This window comes from Syzygium oleosum, unplaced genomic scaffold, assembly GCF_021117445.2.
Source record: "Syzygium oleosum isolate NSW1041296 unplaced genomic scaffold, Sole_v2.1 Sole_v2.03, whole genome shotgun sequence".
Lineage (NCBI taxonomy): Eukaryota > Viridiplantae > Streptophyta > Magnoliopsida > Myrtales > Myrtaceae > Syzygium > Syzygium oleosum.
Window position 1 is genome coordinate 7,985,351 of NW_026607487.1, and position 14,200 is coordinate 7,999,550.

The following is a 14,200-nucleotide window of genomic DNA, read 5'->3' on the forward strand; positions in this document are numbered from 1 at the left end:
GGTGAATTATATTTCGCCGCGGGAGCATTTTCTGGTGAAACAGGGTTTTACTTATTGCAGTTCAGTTTATAACAATATATACCTCAAGTTTTAATAAATATACAAGAAATTGAGTCGGAAAACTATATATGACAATAATTACAAAATAACCTAAGATAAATTTGCTCGTGAATGAGAAAAACCCGTATATTCATAGGGATAAAAACATCTGTTTACTCTATCTTGTCCTCATCTCAGTCGAATTACACACTTACATTCAAAACGAGTAATTGTCGGTCTCCAAGCTTTATCATGAAATATTTTAAGGGATTCAATTTGAAATTTGCACTTGCAAATTAATACAATTGCTTTTTTTTTTTTTAAAAAATTTCTTGCACAGTCGTTTGTGTGGTCATTTCATCCGATAATTAATCCAAATGCAATACTTGCACTTCGAAATAATATTGATTTAAAAAACAACGAAAAATTCGAGGAAAAACAGGAGAAACTTTCCCAATCTGCTCAGCTCGTGACGAACGCCGCGCCGCGTGATGTTGGGTAACCCAACCCACGTCCCGACAGGGAGGAACCGGGCCTCCAGCTGACGTGGAAATGCCACCTCACCGCCACGATGACGTGGCGTCACAGCACGGGCCAGCCGCATGTGGAACGCTCCACCTAAGGCGAAGGGCCGCTAACCTGCGCCGAGCCTCTCCCCCACTCTTCCCTTCCCTCCGGCAATCCCAATTTTCTGACTCCCAAAATTTTCTCGGGAAACGGGGGGCGCACTCGCGGACGGGGAAGGAAGGAGGAAGGAGGAAGCGATGGCGGTTCGAGCCACCGTGTCGAGGTTCCCGATCGATCCGGACGCGCAGGAGGGCTCCGGCCTGCCGTGGGGGATCACGGTCGCCCCCTTCGCCCCCACGGACGAGAACGGCAACCCGCCGGCGTACGGATCGGGCGGCCACCTGATCCCCCGGTGCGAGAACTGCTGGGCGTACTTCAACGCCTACTGCGAGCTCGACCAGTGGGCGTGGAACTGCTCCCTCTGCGGCACCCTCAACGGCCTCTCCTCCGAGTGCATCGACAAGTACTCGCGCCCGCAGTCCTGCCCCGAGATGTCGTCCTCGTTCATAGATCTCGAGCTCCCCGGTGAGTACCCCCGGCCGATTGAGCTCGAGGTGTTGGTTCTCTGATCGGCGTGTTGATTGTGGTTAGTTCTGGTGTGACGTTGCAGCGGAAGGATCGGAGGAGCCCGTGGAAGCTCGGCCCGTCTACGTCGCTGCTGTTGATTTGTCGTGTAAGTTTTGCTCTGTCTCAAGGAAATGTGTCTTGTCAATGTCCCGTGCTCCATTCCTGAAATTCTCAATTCCGCGTTAAGTGGTTGAGATGTGGAGAATTGCGGCGACTGCAACTGCAGGCGGCAGCAAGTGTCGACGTTTCACTTGCTTCACTGAGAGAGTGATGGTTCGAGCCAAAATGCAAAGTTCAGAGTTCTTTGTGTTGACTAGGAAAGAATGATTACCGAAGTGAAGACAGTGGAGTTTGTTAATTTCTTCTGCTGGAGGTCTCGGAAGAGCCATCTAGATGGAGCTGGCCGTGGCAAACATCTTCCTCTAACCTGGCCTTTCTTTGCAATGTGCTTAAGTGAAATGTGTTTGCTCCTCCAAAGCTTGGTTGTTGTGGGGGTGTTCTTGTCGACGTCATGAACGATACCAACTACCAATTGACCTGACCATGATGATGAACATGAGCCATCCGCAAGAACTGAGGATGATGTGGGATCTTGTTGCTGTTTATGGATTGGAATGGATGGGTTTAAGGAGATGTACACAGCTGCAGAGTTTGTCTGCTCATCTGGTGTTATCTGGTGGTTTTGATGGTCAAAGTTTAACATGGTGGCTGAGGGAAATGTGCCAAGGAACTTGTTTTAAAAATATCTCCGGTCCAAAGAGAAAATACTAATGCATTTTGAATAGAGATTTGGAGTGGTGTAACCTGAGAATTGTTTTGGTTTAAACGGAGTAACTATGAAGAATCTTTATCTTGTGATAATTAAAAGTGTCATATGTCAAAATGTCCAACACTCAATTTCTTTCACATGTTTTCTGCAACATAATCATAACAGAGAATTGTAATTAACAAGAAATTCTCCTTTTTCGTTTGGAAATTTCTAAGGAGTGAGAAAGTACCATTGCAGATGAATTTGTAAGGGGAGAAGGAACAGGTTCAAGTTTCTGTCTCAAACTAGTCTGTGCTTGAGGAATTTGTCGAAGAATAGCTGAAATTGGTCCAGGTGCTGATCAAGGCCTGTGACTGGTATCTGGGAATGGCAGGCCTTTTTACAATTAATCCGACGATTCAAAGGCTCGGATGGATTTTTGTGTTGGAAAACAATTATAGATCATCTTGTTTAGAGTCTTCATCATCTAGACTGAGAAAAACAATTTTGTTCTGTTTAAGGAGAAATGCCACGAGCCTTCTATGCGAATAACTATTTGAGTTCCATTAATTCAGGCTTTATTTCTAAAGGACTTGATAACTACCACTTGCCGGAAAGACCCTTACATTGCGCCAAAAATAAAAGACATTAACGTCTTTGGTTGTGTTCAAGAGAATGCTGGTGATAAATACATTAGTAAAGTACATGGAGCTCACCACTTACTGATGCAAAACATAATAGGTGCCAAATCTGACCTTGGCTGGCATAACTTAGAAGTATAAGCTTAGTAATGAATATAATGTAGTCTTAGAAGCTGTGGATGACAGCAGCCACTGCTTTCATGCTGCAGTAACTTAGCACTTGAAGTTTACATATTTTTCAAGGAAGATTCTTTGTTACAGACGAGTATGCTCATGCTTGAGAAGCTACTTGTGCTCAGAGTTAGGTAATGGTACATTTGATTTTATCTGCTGTGTTTTGGCTGAAGCCAGGTTTCTGTCAGAATTAGCCACTCCTTGTGACAAGCCCCTTTATCAACTTTTTTAGTTTATAGGTGTGCTGCTTCTCTCTCCTTTTAAATCTTCAGAGAAAAAAAATAGGTAGTTTGGCTATAAAATCATTACTTTTACTTGGAGTTACTTGTTTTCGGATATATCATTGTTAAAAGAAGTACTGATTTTGTCTCGCACTTTTCTTTTTGCAGCTTCAGAAGAATTTTTGGAACTCACAAAGAGCGCACTACTAGCAGCTCTAGAAGGTAGTGTGTGCCTGGCCCAAAATAAATCTTGATCTTGAAAACTTCCATATCCTGCAGAGTTGTCATTATGGAGAAACTAATTTTTCATTGTCTGCTGCAGCTCTTGGGCCTGGTTCGTTGTTTGGGCTTGCTACCTTCAGCCATAAGATTGGATTGTATGATGTCCAAGGGCCTGTACCAGTTGTGAAAAATGTTTTCATTCCTCCTGATTCTGAAGACAGACTCTCGTTGGAGCTTGAAGATGTCATGCCTTTACTACAGTTTCTAGCACCTGTATGCCACTTGTGAAATTAGAGCTTTCTTCCTTTGGTTTCTTAGTGTTGTTAAGTGATGGCTAGGTTAAATTTACAGTGATGCAAGTCTTCTGGTTATAGGTGGAAACCTGTAAGGATCGTATTGCATCTGCTCTTGAAACACTTAGACCAACTACTTCATGGGAAAGGAGTACAGCAGCCGGTCAAGGACTTGATGGTGTTTTGATGGGTGGAAGAGGATTTGGGGTGGCAATGGAATCTCTTTTCAACTACCTTGGATCAGAATATGGAAGTACCTTTGCCTTAGGTAGGTGCTATATCTCCATAGCTTGAGGCTAGGGGTGGTAGAGGAATTCGTATGCCTAAATCCACATTAGAGAGACTTGATCAAAAGATAATAAAGGAAGGAAAAGGAATAGGTGAGGCCAACCTTAGCGAAGGAGTTAGAGAATGAGTTACAAACTGTATCTTTGTGCCATCTTCATGCTGAGAGAAGCCTTTGCCATTCTATGTTCCAGCTCCAATCATCTTCCTCAAAAGTAAGACATGCATTCTAATGCCAGTAAGACAATGGCATCTTCATGGGCAATGAATAATCGATTGACAGATCATATACAAAGTCTGAGCTCCTTATCTCCCAGACAAATGGAAAATATCCCTGTTCCACTCCAATACTAACAGCTGTTCAAGTTTATCTTTGTTGTAATCATTTTCGGGAATTCCCTCAGGTTATAAGACATATACTCTTATGCCAATAAGATCACGAGTACTTCATGGGGCACTAGGTAATCCCATTGACAACTCATACATGGCGTTCACAGCTCCTTAAATCGCAGACAAATGGAAATTTATTTATCACTCCCGTTCACAAAAATAGCTCTTATCTTTCTTATCAGCATTTGTGAGCATCTGTCTCAGTTTTTTTTTTTTTTTGGGTGACTCCATGAGTGCAGAAATTTATCTCAAAGGTACCCTTGTGATTAACTGAAGTGACAATTGACGTGCTTTCATCTTTACATCTTATTCAATGATAGGATTATCAAAATCTTATTTAGGATTCATTTGATAAACTGGGGGCTTGTCGCTTTAGTGTCTTTGATGAGGGGAACTGCATTCCCATCTTTAAGCACATTTTCCGAATTCCCTCTGGTTCTGAAAATGATCTCTTTCTCTCACTCAATACTGCAGCGAGGGTCTTTGCCTTTCTATCTGGTCCTCCTGATTATGGAGCTGGGCAGCTGGATACAAGGCGGTATGGGGAGCAATACGCCAGCAGAGGAGAGGATGCTGATCGGGCTTTATTACCTGAGCAGACCCCATTTTATAAGGAACTGGTAAATTTTTTGTGCTCTCTCATTTTTGCTTGGTTAATCATTTTTTTTTCTTCATTTTTATGGAAACAGTTTCAGCTTTAACATCACTTCTATAGGCAGCTGTCGCTGTTCAAGCAGGTGTTTCTGTCGACATATTCGCTGTGACCAACGAATATACAGATCTGGCATCCCTAAAGTTTCTTAGTATTGACAGTGGAGGCTCATTGTTCTTGTATACAAGTACAGACGATTCAACTCTTCCTCAGGACATGTGAGTATCAGATGTTGGAAAGTACTTTTTGATTTATACACTTCATTGTGGCGCGATAAGATTAATCATGTAATAGAATTAAATGTTCTGAAACTGGACACCTAAAAATCCATACTTAAGTTCCTTCCTTGATTAAACTCTTGCATGTCAGTTGCTGGTAAAATTGGTTTAGTGAGCTGATCTTACCTTTTATTAAGAGCTAATGTGGAATGCAGACGCTTAAGTTTGTTTATCACTCATGTGTCGTGGCCTTCGTGGTAGCTGAATCCCAATTTATTTTCTGCTACACAGTTGTTTTTAATAAACCGATCGTTTATCAGGTACCGGATGTTGAGCAGGCCATATGCTTTTGGTTGTATAATGCGATTGAGAACATCTTCAGAATTTAAACAAGGCCACTCAGTGAGTGATTGTATTATGCTGTTTAAAAAAATTTAAATGAAATTCTCTTTTCCGTCTCCTTACAATGTGCACCATATTCTGTGGCAGTATGGTCATTTCTCTCCGGATCCGCAATATGAAAACGTGCAGCGCATAATATGTTGTGATTCCTATGCCACATTTGCCTATGACTTTGAATTTGCAAATACTGTTGGCTTTTCCAGGTTTGTCTAATCTCCGTATTGGGGTTGTCATCTCTCTTTAGTTTCTGATGGAAATCATCCTTTCTTTTCCCCTTTATCTGTTTTTCTTAGTAATGCAGAGACGGATGTAGGCCAAAATAGACCTCTAATATAATATACCTCTAGAACTCGTTAGCTTGATATATGCATAACATAAGTCTACTTTGGACATCTGCCAGACTTCACTTTGTTTGTTCATTTTCTTCAAACGCACTATCACTTGTCTGAACTGCATAGTTTTTTTATATTAGCTTGCTAAGCTATTGTGTTATTCATTGAAAGTGTGATTTTGGCTGGACAGATCTTGGTCTTTCAACCGGAACAGTATTTTATGTATCATGAGCTACTTTGATGATTATCTTAAGGAATATGGATCTAACAAAAGATAAAGGAATCTCTTCTTTACTGGAAAAGAAATATTATACAAACATGTGGTCACTCACAGTTCCTTTGAAGTGGTTCAGTCTGTGAGACCTGATTTTGTCATTTTTATCAGACAGTTCTCGGTTTTACGAGCAAAAGGCATTATATGCAATTGAATTTCCAGGAATTACTTTATACATCTAATCAAGTAATAAGTGCTACTAATCCAGATGTGGTAGGTGCATGGAGCCTTTAAATCTATGAGTTTTTTCATTTAGGAAATTTCAAACCCTCTCCTCCGGTTTATTCACTTTCTTCAGCTTTCTTCTTCAGTAGATTCTGGTATATATATAATTTTTTTATCTTTATGTTTCTCCCAATCGTATGCTTGTTAGAATAGTTCTTCTTTATTGTGGAATGATTTTCTAATTTTGAGCTGCTTCCTTCAAGTACTCCATTGTTATTTATAACGAATCCCTGCTATTTAGTTGATATGGAGATTGTCTAATTGAATGGCGTTATCTATTCCAGACACACATCAGAGCCTCCCGTCTTACAGATTGCTTTTCGTTACACTGTCGTAATACCACCACAGGAGCTCACAGATTCATCAAACGGTTCAGGTAATAGGTATGGCCAATCCTTTACAATGGTTCACTTTTAAGGTTCATTAAATTTGACAAAGCTAAGAGGAACAACATTGCCTTAAAGTCACATCGCCTTTCGAGAAGCAACATTATTGTTGACGTGGAACATCTACTCGTGTACTGTTTAATTTTTGCCCTTGGGAGCATATATATATATGGTACTTAGCCACATTGAGCAATGCTTGTTATGGAGTTTATTTAGAGACTGCTACTGTGAATTTAGTGTTCTGTATACATAGTTGTCCTACATTTTCATGGTACCAATTTCGTGAGAGAATCTCTTGATGGTTTGATGCTAACTCTGCGTTCCCCAGTTTGGTTTGCGTACGGTGGTCTGCTAGAAACATATCCTCCATGAAATCTGTGGGATTTTTTTTTTTCTTGGTCATTCTCCTTTTCCATCCTGACGTTCTCTGAAGTAGAAGAATACGTTCTTTCGCATGGGGCTCCTTCCAGAATAATCCACGAAACACATGTTTTTGTTGTAAATGAGATTTTCTTGTGACATTATATTGTTAGTTGCAAGAATGATTATGTAGAGAAAGACGTAGATGTAGGAGTTTTCAGCGAGAGAAGTTGGGGGCTCATTGGTATTAGAATATTTCTATGCTGTATTCCTCGAGTCATGAATATCTTGTTGCTTTGAACATATTTTTAAGATAATAAAATATAGTTTGCACTGGTCGGGAAACCCTTCTAGAACTTTCATTAGCTTCTAACTGTGACCTATTTCATGGGACTGAATGTTCTTGACGTTGCATGTCACTCATTTATCTGCAGGTCCAGTTACTCCCTCAAACGTCGCCTGAGAATACGAACTTTGCAATACACTGCTGCCCATAATATGAATGAAGTCTATGACAGTGTTGATCCTGAAGTGGTTTTATCTTTACTTGTTCACAAGGTGATTGCCATCTCCCTCTTGGATGATGTTGCATGTTAGTATGATTCAAATGAAACAAATGACTTCTTGGACATAGATATCTTAGTGTTTTTGAATGCAAAATTTTTCCAGCCCTTATATTGTAGGAACATCCTTCAGAATGATTGCAATTAGTCGGAGAGACACTGGTATAGGTTTTTTACACATTTATTGAAAAAGGTAACGCCTTCAAGTTGTCAACCAGAAGATTTCGTGATGAATATTCCTTTTCCCCTTGCTCTCAAAGTGTTTAACCGAAGATGCTTCAATAAGATATATTTTCCATTGAATAATGGCTTTCTTGTTTTTGGACATATTATCACCTCAATAATGTCTTAGTAGGATCTTAGTATTTACTTCAACCCATCTCAATGGTTCTCTCTCATTACAAGGGTTGCTTCCAGTCTTTAGTGATGAGAGGGTAGGTGTTTCCTCATGTGGAGATGTCATTAAATGAACTTTTGTTTTTTTTTTCTGCACTAGTGTTTCACTAACTATAGATGATAAATTTGACTGAGATACTAAGAAGATTGGGGACTGATTTGGAAAGCCTTAATTCTCGACATTGAAACCGTGTTAGTTGTATGTTGTGTATGCCATGCTGGACAAGGAATCTCCCTTTTGCCTTTTCTACTTTAAGGCTGTTGATGTTTGAACTTGTCGAAAGACACAAAATATATTTATGTTTGTAGAAAGCTGCAAATCACCTTCCTGAAACTTGACAATTTTAATGTTAGTCACAACTTACAATTCAATCAAATTGCAGGTTATATCAGCATCTTTGGAGCAAGGAGTTCGGGAGGGAAGGATGCTGCTTCATGATTGGCTCGTAATCCTTACTGCTCAGTATAATGATGCTTACAAGCTCATTGAGCCCAAGAATGAGAGTCCGCTAAACGCTCAGGTTGACGTTGCATTCTCACAATGCCCCCAATTGCAAATGTTACCGCATCTTGTTTTTGCTCTACTTCGGAATCCTCTTCTCCGCTTCCACGAGGAAGGTGTCCACCCAGACTACCGGATTTATTTGCAATGCCTTTTCAGGTAATTGGTGCTTTGATTGTCTATAAAAAACTTGCAAACCGCTTATAGAGTAACACGTGCGAAGGCCATTTAAATAACACGTGTAGGCCATTTCATCTGGTGTAGAAACTTACGCACAGATATTGAATTTAAACTAGGATAGTGGTGCTTCTGTGTTAATGTGGAAGATTATGAGCTATTTTGGTTTTGGCTTGTACTATCATAGAAGTGGCACTGTGCTGTGGGTGTTAAACTAGGCGTCTCATCTCGGGGTTTCTAAAAGAAGTTGACCTGCGTTGATCCTAATATAATTGGATAGCGCCAAAGTGAGATGTTTGTCAGTGCATGAAACAAGGTGAATCTGTCACTGTTAGTTCCTCAATGGGATGGACCAAATTGTTTTCTGCTCTTTATCAACTTTCCATGTCAGTTGTTCAGCAAAATTATTATTTGCACTCAGGTCTTGGTGGATTATCTTTCTTTCGGACAGCTTCAAATCTCCCACACTCGCTCATTTATGTTTTTATTGAAAATAATGCTACTTAGTAGGCAGAAGTTGTGATATCTTGCTATAAAGTCGCATCAGAAACTAATGAAGTCGATATCTTTTGATTATGTGGTACAGTGCACTGGAGCCAAGTTCCCTTCACCGTGCTGTCTATCCTAGGCTAACATCCTATTCTACGCCTGACAAGCAAGCATATCCACGCCACTCATTGAGTCGTGCGGCCCTAATTACCAGCGGCAGTCCAATATTTTTCCTCGATGCATTTACAACACTTATTGTGTTCTATTCTTCAACGGCAGACCCTTCACTTCCTTTTCCTCCACCGCATGATTGTAAGTTTCTTACATTCATTTCCTTTCCTAATCATAGTATACCAATAATTTGTCTGATTTCATTTGCTGCATAAACTTTTTACCTCAGGCTTATTACGGACTACAATCAACAGATTGAAGCAAGACAGAAGCATAACTCCCAAACTCCTCTTTATAAGGGGAGGGCAGGAAGATGCGTCAGCCTTCGAGAACTATCTCATTGAGGAGCAGGATGTTGATGGAAGTGGCCTCACTAGCAACATGGGGTTTGTTTCCTTCCTCGAGGACATCACTCAGGGCGTGCTAGAGTACCTGAAGTAAAAAAGAAAAAAAAATGAAGCAGCCAATGGACCTCCAGAGCTTTGCAACCGGAGAATGTCAATGCGTTAACTTTTTCTCTTAACGAGCGGCTATAGATTGGACAGCAAACGAGAGCTCAAACTTCTGGCTAAAGGGGCTTCGAGATGTTTATGCAGATCAATGTCGAGAGAGCCGATTCATCACATTGCTTGTGCTTTGCCCGTTTCTTTTTAGACAGTGCTCTTTGTGCAGTAACACAAAGTAGGAGAGCGGAAACGCAGTTTGGGGATATAGCTGCTTTTTTTCTTCAACAAGAAGGGAATTTTTTTTAGGTCTTGTCATCCATTTGAGTTAAAAAGGATTTGAGGACGCTTGTACCACCTGTGAGTTCTCATTTATTTGAACTAAGTTAAAGGTGATATCAACAGGGATGCAATAAAGTTAGAATTGATCAATCGAGATTGTGAACTTACGATCTTTTTTTGAATGCGATGGTTCTAAACTCGCGTTCGGAACTAGGCATCCGCCTTTTCTGGTGGCTGCACCTCGATGTGGATTTTGCTTAGACGATGATGAAGAAATTTGACTAAGGATAGAATAATTGTGCGTTTAGGGTGCATTTGTTTTGCAAAAAATGAATGATTTAGAGAATATTTTCCTAAAATTGATCGCCCATATTGCTAATAAAAATGAATGAACGATAAATATGTCTATAAGTGATATAAGCGATTATTTTCACAAATATATTTTCAATATCATTCATTTTCTGTGAAACAAACGGAGCGTTAGTAATTTTTGATCATGTTCGGAGGCAAACCTCATTGATGCTCACTGAACTTTGTCTTGTCTGCTGCAGATCTATCTCTCTCTCTTTTTCTCTCCGCATTTTCTTTCTATCTTTCATTCTTTTTAAATTTAAAGTGATTTGCTGACGGAGCGCCACGCGGTGCTTACAGGTCAGCGACCGAGATGCGATCATTTCCCTTTCGAACGGAACTTTACCAGGCGAATAACAAACAAAAGAAAGAGAGAAACGCAGCATCTATTCGAAGGCGAAAAGTCTTCCAAGGCTTGGAATCACAATCGTCTCGCACATAGCTAGTTTAGGAATTAAGCAAGGAATAAATCCTTTGGAAAAAAGAAAAGGAAAAATTAAATAGATAAAAAAAAATAGAAGAAGAAGAAGAAAAAAGCAGGGAATAAGTCCTTCGCTTGCCTTCCACTTTTCCTCCGAACAAATCGGGCCCGGCCCAGGCCCAACCCAACTGTCCCCAGGCCCAGGACCAGACCCGGCCCATCCATGGCAGATTTACTCCACACATTTCGCTCTCCACGCCTCTCGGGTTTTCTCTCTCAGTCGCAGAAAGAGCGCAAGCAAGTCTTCCTGGACGCTCCTGCAATCTCTCCGGTAAGCCCCCCGTTCCGATTCGTAGCATCAGCGCCGCCGCGCGCCGGCGGCGGCGGCGGCGTCGCTCGCGTGCTGCGACTCTGGAGTGGCTCGTGTGCTGTGTTCGTTCGGTAGAGAGTCGCGACGGTAGAGTCTTGGATTCCGGCGTTCCGTGCCGCGCCGGAATTAGCCGGTCGGCTTGTGCGTGGATTCCTTTCTGTCCAATGCGCGAGGTTTTGCTAGGGTTCCGGTGACTCTTGCATGAGCTGTTTCGGCTGAATATCCGTGAAAAAAGATATTTCGAAATCGATTGACGTGGTCGGGCTTGTGGTGTGTGCTCGCGTAGAGCTTATCGTGTTTACGTTCGCTCGGATTATTGAATAGATTGTGCCGGTCGGGAATCTGCCTTGTTTTGTTTGGCTGAGCATCTGCTCGGGAAATGTTCTGGATTTCTGTGTTTTCCAATCTGTGTTTTGTATTGCTTTTCCTGTGCAATGCCAGAAATGATGCGGCTCTCTTTGATTGATCCGTGGAATTTGTCTTGGGATTTGACGATCTCGATCGTGTAGGAACTCTGTTCTTTCGTTCCCGATGGCGACCGCGAGGATTGCTGCGAGATACGTCTCACGTAGGCTCTCTAGCAGCGGCAAGATTCTCAGCGAGGAGGAAAAAGCCGCGGAAAATGTCTACATCAAGGTAAAATTATGGAGGGCCCGTGTTGTGTTTCTTGTGTTATCCATGGAAGGGAGAAGAGGAATGTTAGAATTTGAATATTCGATAGTAAGCTGAAATAGGAATGCCTAATCACGGCGTCTGACGTTATCTGCAGTAGGATGGATAGCTCTCTAATTACTTTGTGATTTACATATTCTGTGCCCTTGGCCTGATGGGAGTGGTGTAGTTTTGGTAGTTGCCTTTTGTTTTTTGCTGGTTATCTTGGTGGAGTACTCAGTACGTCAGGATTGATCTTCTAATCCTTTTCTTTTGTTTCCCGTTTTGAGAGAGCAAGAGAGAGAGAGAGAGAGAGAGGGGATTATAAATAGCTTTTGTGTAGAATCATGCTTGCATTGTTCTCATTTACATTTGAACTTGCCCAGGCCGAATAGCCCTGTAGTGATTTGAAATAGAATAAGGAAAAAAAAGGTTTGTGCCACTCTCATGCTTGATTCTTCCTGAGGCAAATGGGTTCCTCGTGCACACCATTTCTCTCCAAGCACCGGCTCTTAGAGAATTGCCATTTGATGCTGGTGTTTGGGGCCTAGGTAGCATGGTTTATGGGCTCCGAGCAGAACCTTATGTATTATGCTCGTTGCCCTTGTTCACATGAGGTGCTCGGCTTCCATAAGTTGACCACCATCAATGAGGTGGGTGAAGCTGTGAACCCTTGTTTACATTTAGAATTACCGAATCTACTTGTCGGAGTGAACAGAGAAAGCATTCTTGGTTCAGTTTTCGATAAATTAGTGATATGAGTTTCCCTTGTGTTCTTTATTCTACTCGGAGTCAGTAGAGTAGAGCTTAAATAGAATCCGCATTGGTTCATGCTTTACCAGTGTTGTCACTCAATCTGATGCTGATTCGCTTCCACCAGTGTCCTCTAGCGTTCCCAGCGTCCTTGTTTTGATTGGATAACATTTCCTCTCCATCTTCCCATCTTGAAATATCTGCGAGATTTTCATTACTGTCTCTGTTTTGCTAAATCACTGCTGTACTAAATCTTTCACAAAATTTGTCTCCACAGAAAATGGAACAAGAGAAGCTAGAGAAGGTTGCACGCAAGGTATTGGGTTTTTTGACTTTTGAGTTTCTGACGCGCGACTTCCCTTGGTAATGATAAAAGCTTTGCCATATGAATTTCTTTCTTCTTTCGTATTCAGCTTAGCTGATGGTTTAGTCATGTTTAACTCGATCAGTGCCATCATCGGATAAGTGGAACTTAGACGTGCATTCATCAGGGCACCCATGTTCAAGCACAGATTTTAGGTCATGATTACTCAACTTCGTTGTGCTCCCGCTTGTTGTAATTCCGTGTTCTTGCTATTTCGAAATCTTGTGTCTGGTTCATGCTGCAGCGGTTTGGAACAATTTTGTTATGTCCTTCCATGAGGGTGGATTTGCTGTGCTATCACACTCATTGGTCATGTTGCTATTGGTTGGATAGCAGTATGAACTTCATGGTCCACGCATGTTTTTGTCTTTTTGACTTTGTGTACTGTTGCCATTTAGAGCACGCACATTACGTTGTACTTTCGTATTGCTTCAACCATTATCGACTCCTCTGCTTAGGGCCCAAAACCGGGAGAAACGTCTGGGGGTTCAGTTACCGATGCCGCACCCGGCGCGTCTTCAGCATCCGGTGCCTCGACCAAGAAAGTGTCGACCGACAAGCACAGGAATTATGCAGTCGTAGCTGGTACTGTAACGGCTCTCGGCGCTCTGGGATGGTATCTCAAAGGCAGTTCCAAGAAGCCCGAAGAAGTCCAAGACTGAATCGTGACTCCCCACCCGCCATCGGCGGCGTTGATGTTTCGCTGTGCAATGCAACCCCCAACCGCCGGATTGGGGCAGTCATAATAAATACTTGAAACAAGTTTCCATTTTTTCTTCACGCAGATCCCATTTTCCCGTGATCTCAGGTCTGGCCATAGCTTTCTAGCTGTGACTCAACTCTCTTTTCCCCGGTATGTGCTGATGTACAATGTTCGGCGGGTTTAAGTGTTCAAGTATCGCTGGGCTGCCGTAATTCATCGGCAACTGGCAATGTGGTGATCGCGCGCGTTAACATGGTGATTTTGGTTCCGATGTGATTTCATGCTTCTTCATACCAGTCTCGTCGCGATCAGCTCGGCTCTTTTGACCTCGACTCGAGTCGAAGGCGGCCCTGTTGAGGAGTGAGCGAGTGCTCTCTTCCACGACGTCTCCATCTTTGATCCTAAGGATTGGAGAATCACCCTCCTTTTCATTCAATTTCAATCGTGATTGAGGACCGCCAATCTATCCCAACATGTATAAAGTTCAATTATTTTTGAGGACTCAACATGTCTAGTGTAATCGACATTGCACCGAGTCCCTATGATGCTTCGCAAGGAAAAAAAAAAA

At 41.9% G+C, this 14,200-nt stretch overlaps 2 protein-coding genes across 3 annotated transcripts; both read left to right on the forward strand.

Moving 5' to 3' along the window:
• Positions 1 to 727: 727 nt before the first annotated feature.
• LOC115679121 (protein transport protein SEC23 D) lies at positions 728 to 10,171 on the forward strand. Its single transcript, XM_030602689.2, has 14 exons — positions 728 to 1,131; positions 1,217 to 1,279; positions 3,126 to 3,179; positions 3,280 to 3,452; positions 3,554 to 3,740; positions 4,622 to 4,767; positions 4,863 to 5,017; positions 5,338 to 5,419; positions 5,507 to 5,622; positions 6,535 to 6,633; positions 7,431 to 7,554; positions 8,339 to 8,616; positions 9,221 to 9,435; positions 9,524 to 10,171. The coding sequence occupies exons 1-14, from the start codon at positions 804 to 806 to the stop codon at positions 9,733 to 9,735; spliced, it is 2,232 nt and encodes a 743-aa protein (XP_030458549.1). The 5' UTR covers positions 728 to 803; the 3' UTR covers positions 9,736 to 10,171.
• Positions 10,172 to 10,996: 825 nt separating this feature from the next.
• LOC115679289 (uncharacterized protein At2g27730, mitochondrial) lies at positions 10,997 to 13,709 on the forward strand. 2 transcript variants are annotated; one of them, XM_030602890.2, is made up of 4 exons: positions 10,997 to 11,122; positions 11,671 to 11,797; positions 12,843 to 12,881; positions 13,388 to 13,709. In XM_030602890.2, exons 2-4 carry the CDS (start codon positions 11,693 to 11,695, stop codon positions 13,589 to 13,591), a joined length of 348 nt encoding a protein of 115 aa, XP_030458750.1. In that variant the 5' UTR covers positions 10,997 to 11,122; positions 11,671 to 11,692; the 3' UTR covers positions 13,592 to 13,709. The 2 variants fall into 2 exon arrangements, with proteins under 2 accessions (XP_030458750.1, XP_056165578.1); XM_056309603.1 differs by lacking the exons at positions 10,997 to 11,122; positions 12,843 to 12,881.
• Positions 13,710 to 14,200: the final 491 nt, after the last annotated feature.

Coding starts and splice junctions, on each gene's coding strand:
- LOC115679289 (XM_030602890.2), top strand. CDS start 11,693: ATGGCGACCGCGAGGATTGCTGCGAGATACGTCTCACGTAGGCTCTCT. Junction 11,798..12,842: donor CGGAAAATGTCTACATCAAG/GTAAAATTATGG, acceptor TTGTCTCCACAG/AAAATGGAACAAGAGAAGCT. Junction 12,882..13,387: donor TAGAGAAGGTTGCACGCAAG/GTATTGGGTTTT, acceptor TCCTCTGCTTAG/GGCCCAAAACCGGGAGAAAC.
- LOC115679121 (XM_030602689.2), top strand. CDS start 804: ATGGCGGTTCGAGCCACCGTGTCGAGGTTCCCGATCGATCCGGACGCG. Junction 1,132..1,216: donor CATAGATCTCGAGCTCCCCG/GTGAGTACCCCC, acceptor GTGACGTTGCAG/CGGAAGGATCGGAGGAGCCC. Junction 5,420..5,506: donor AATTTAAACAAGGCCACTCA/GTGAGTGATTGT, acceptor ATTCTGTGGCAG/TATGGTCATTTCTCTCCGGA.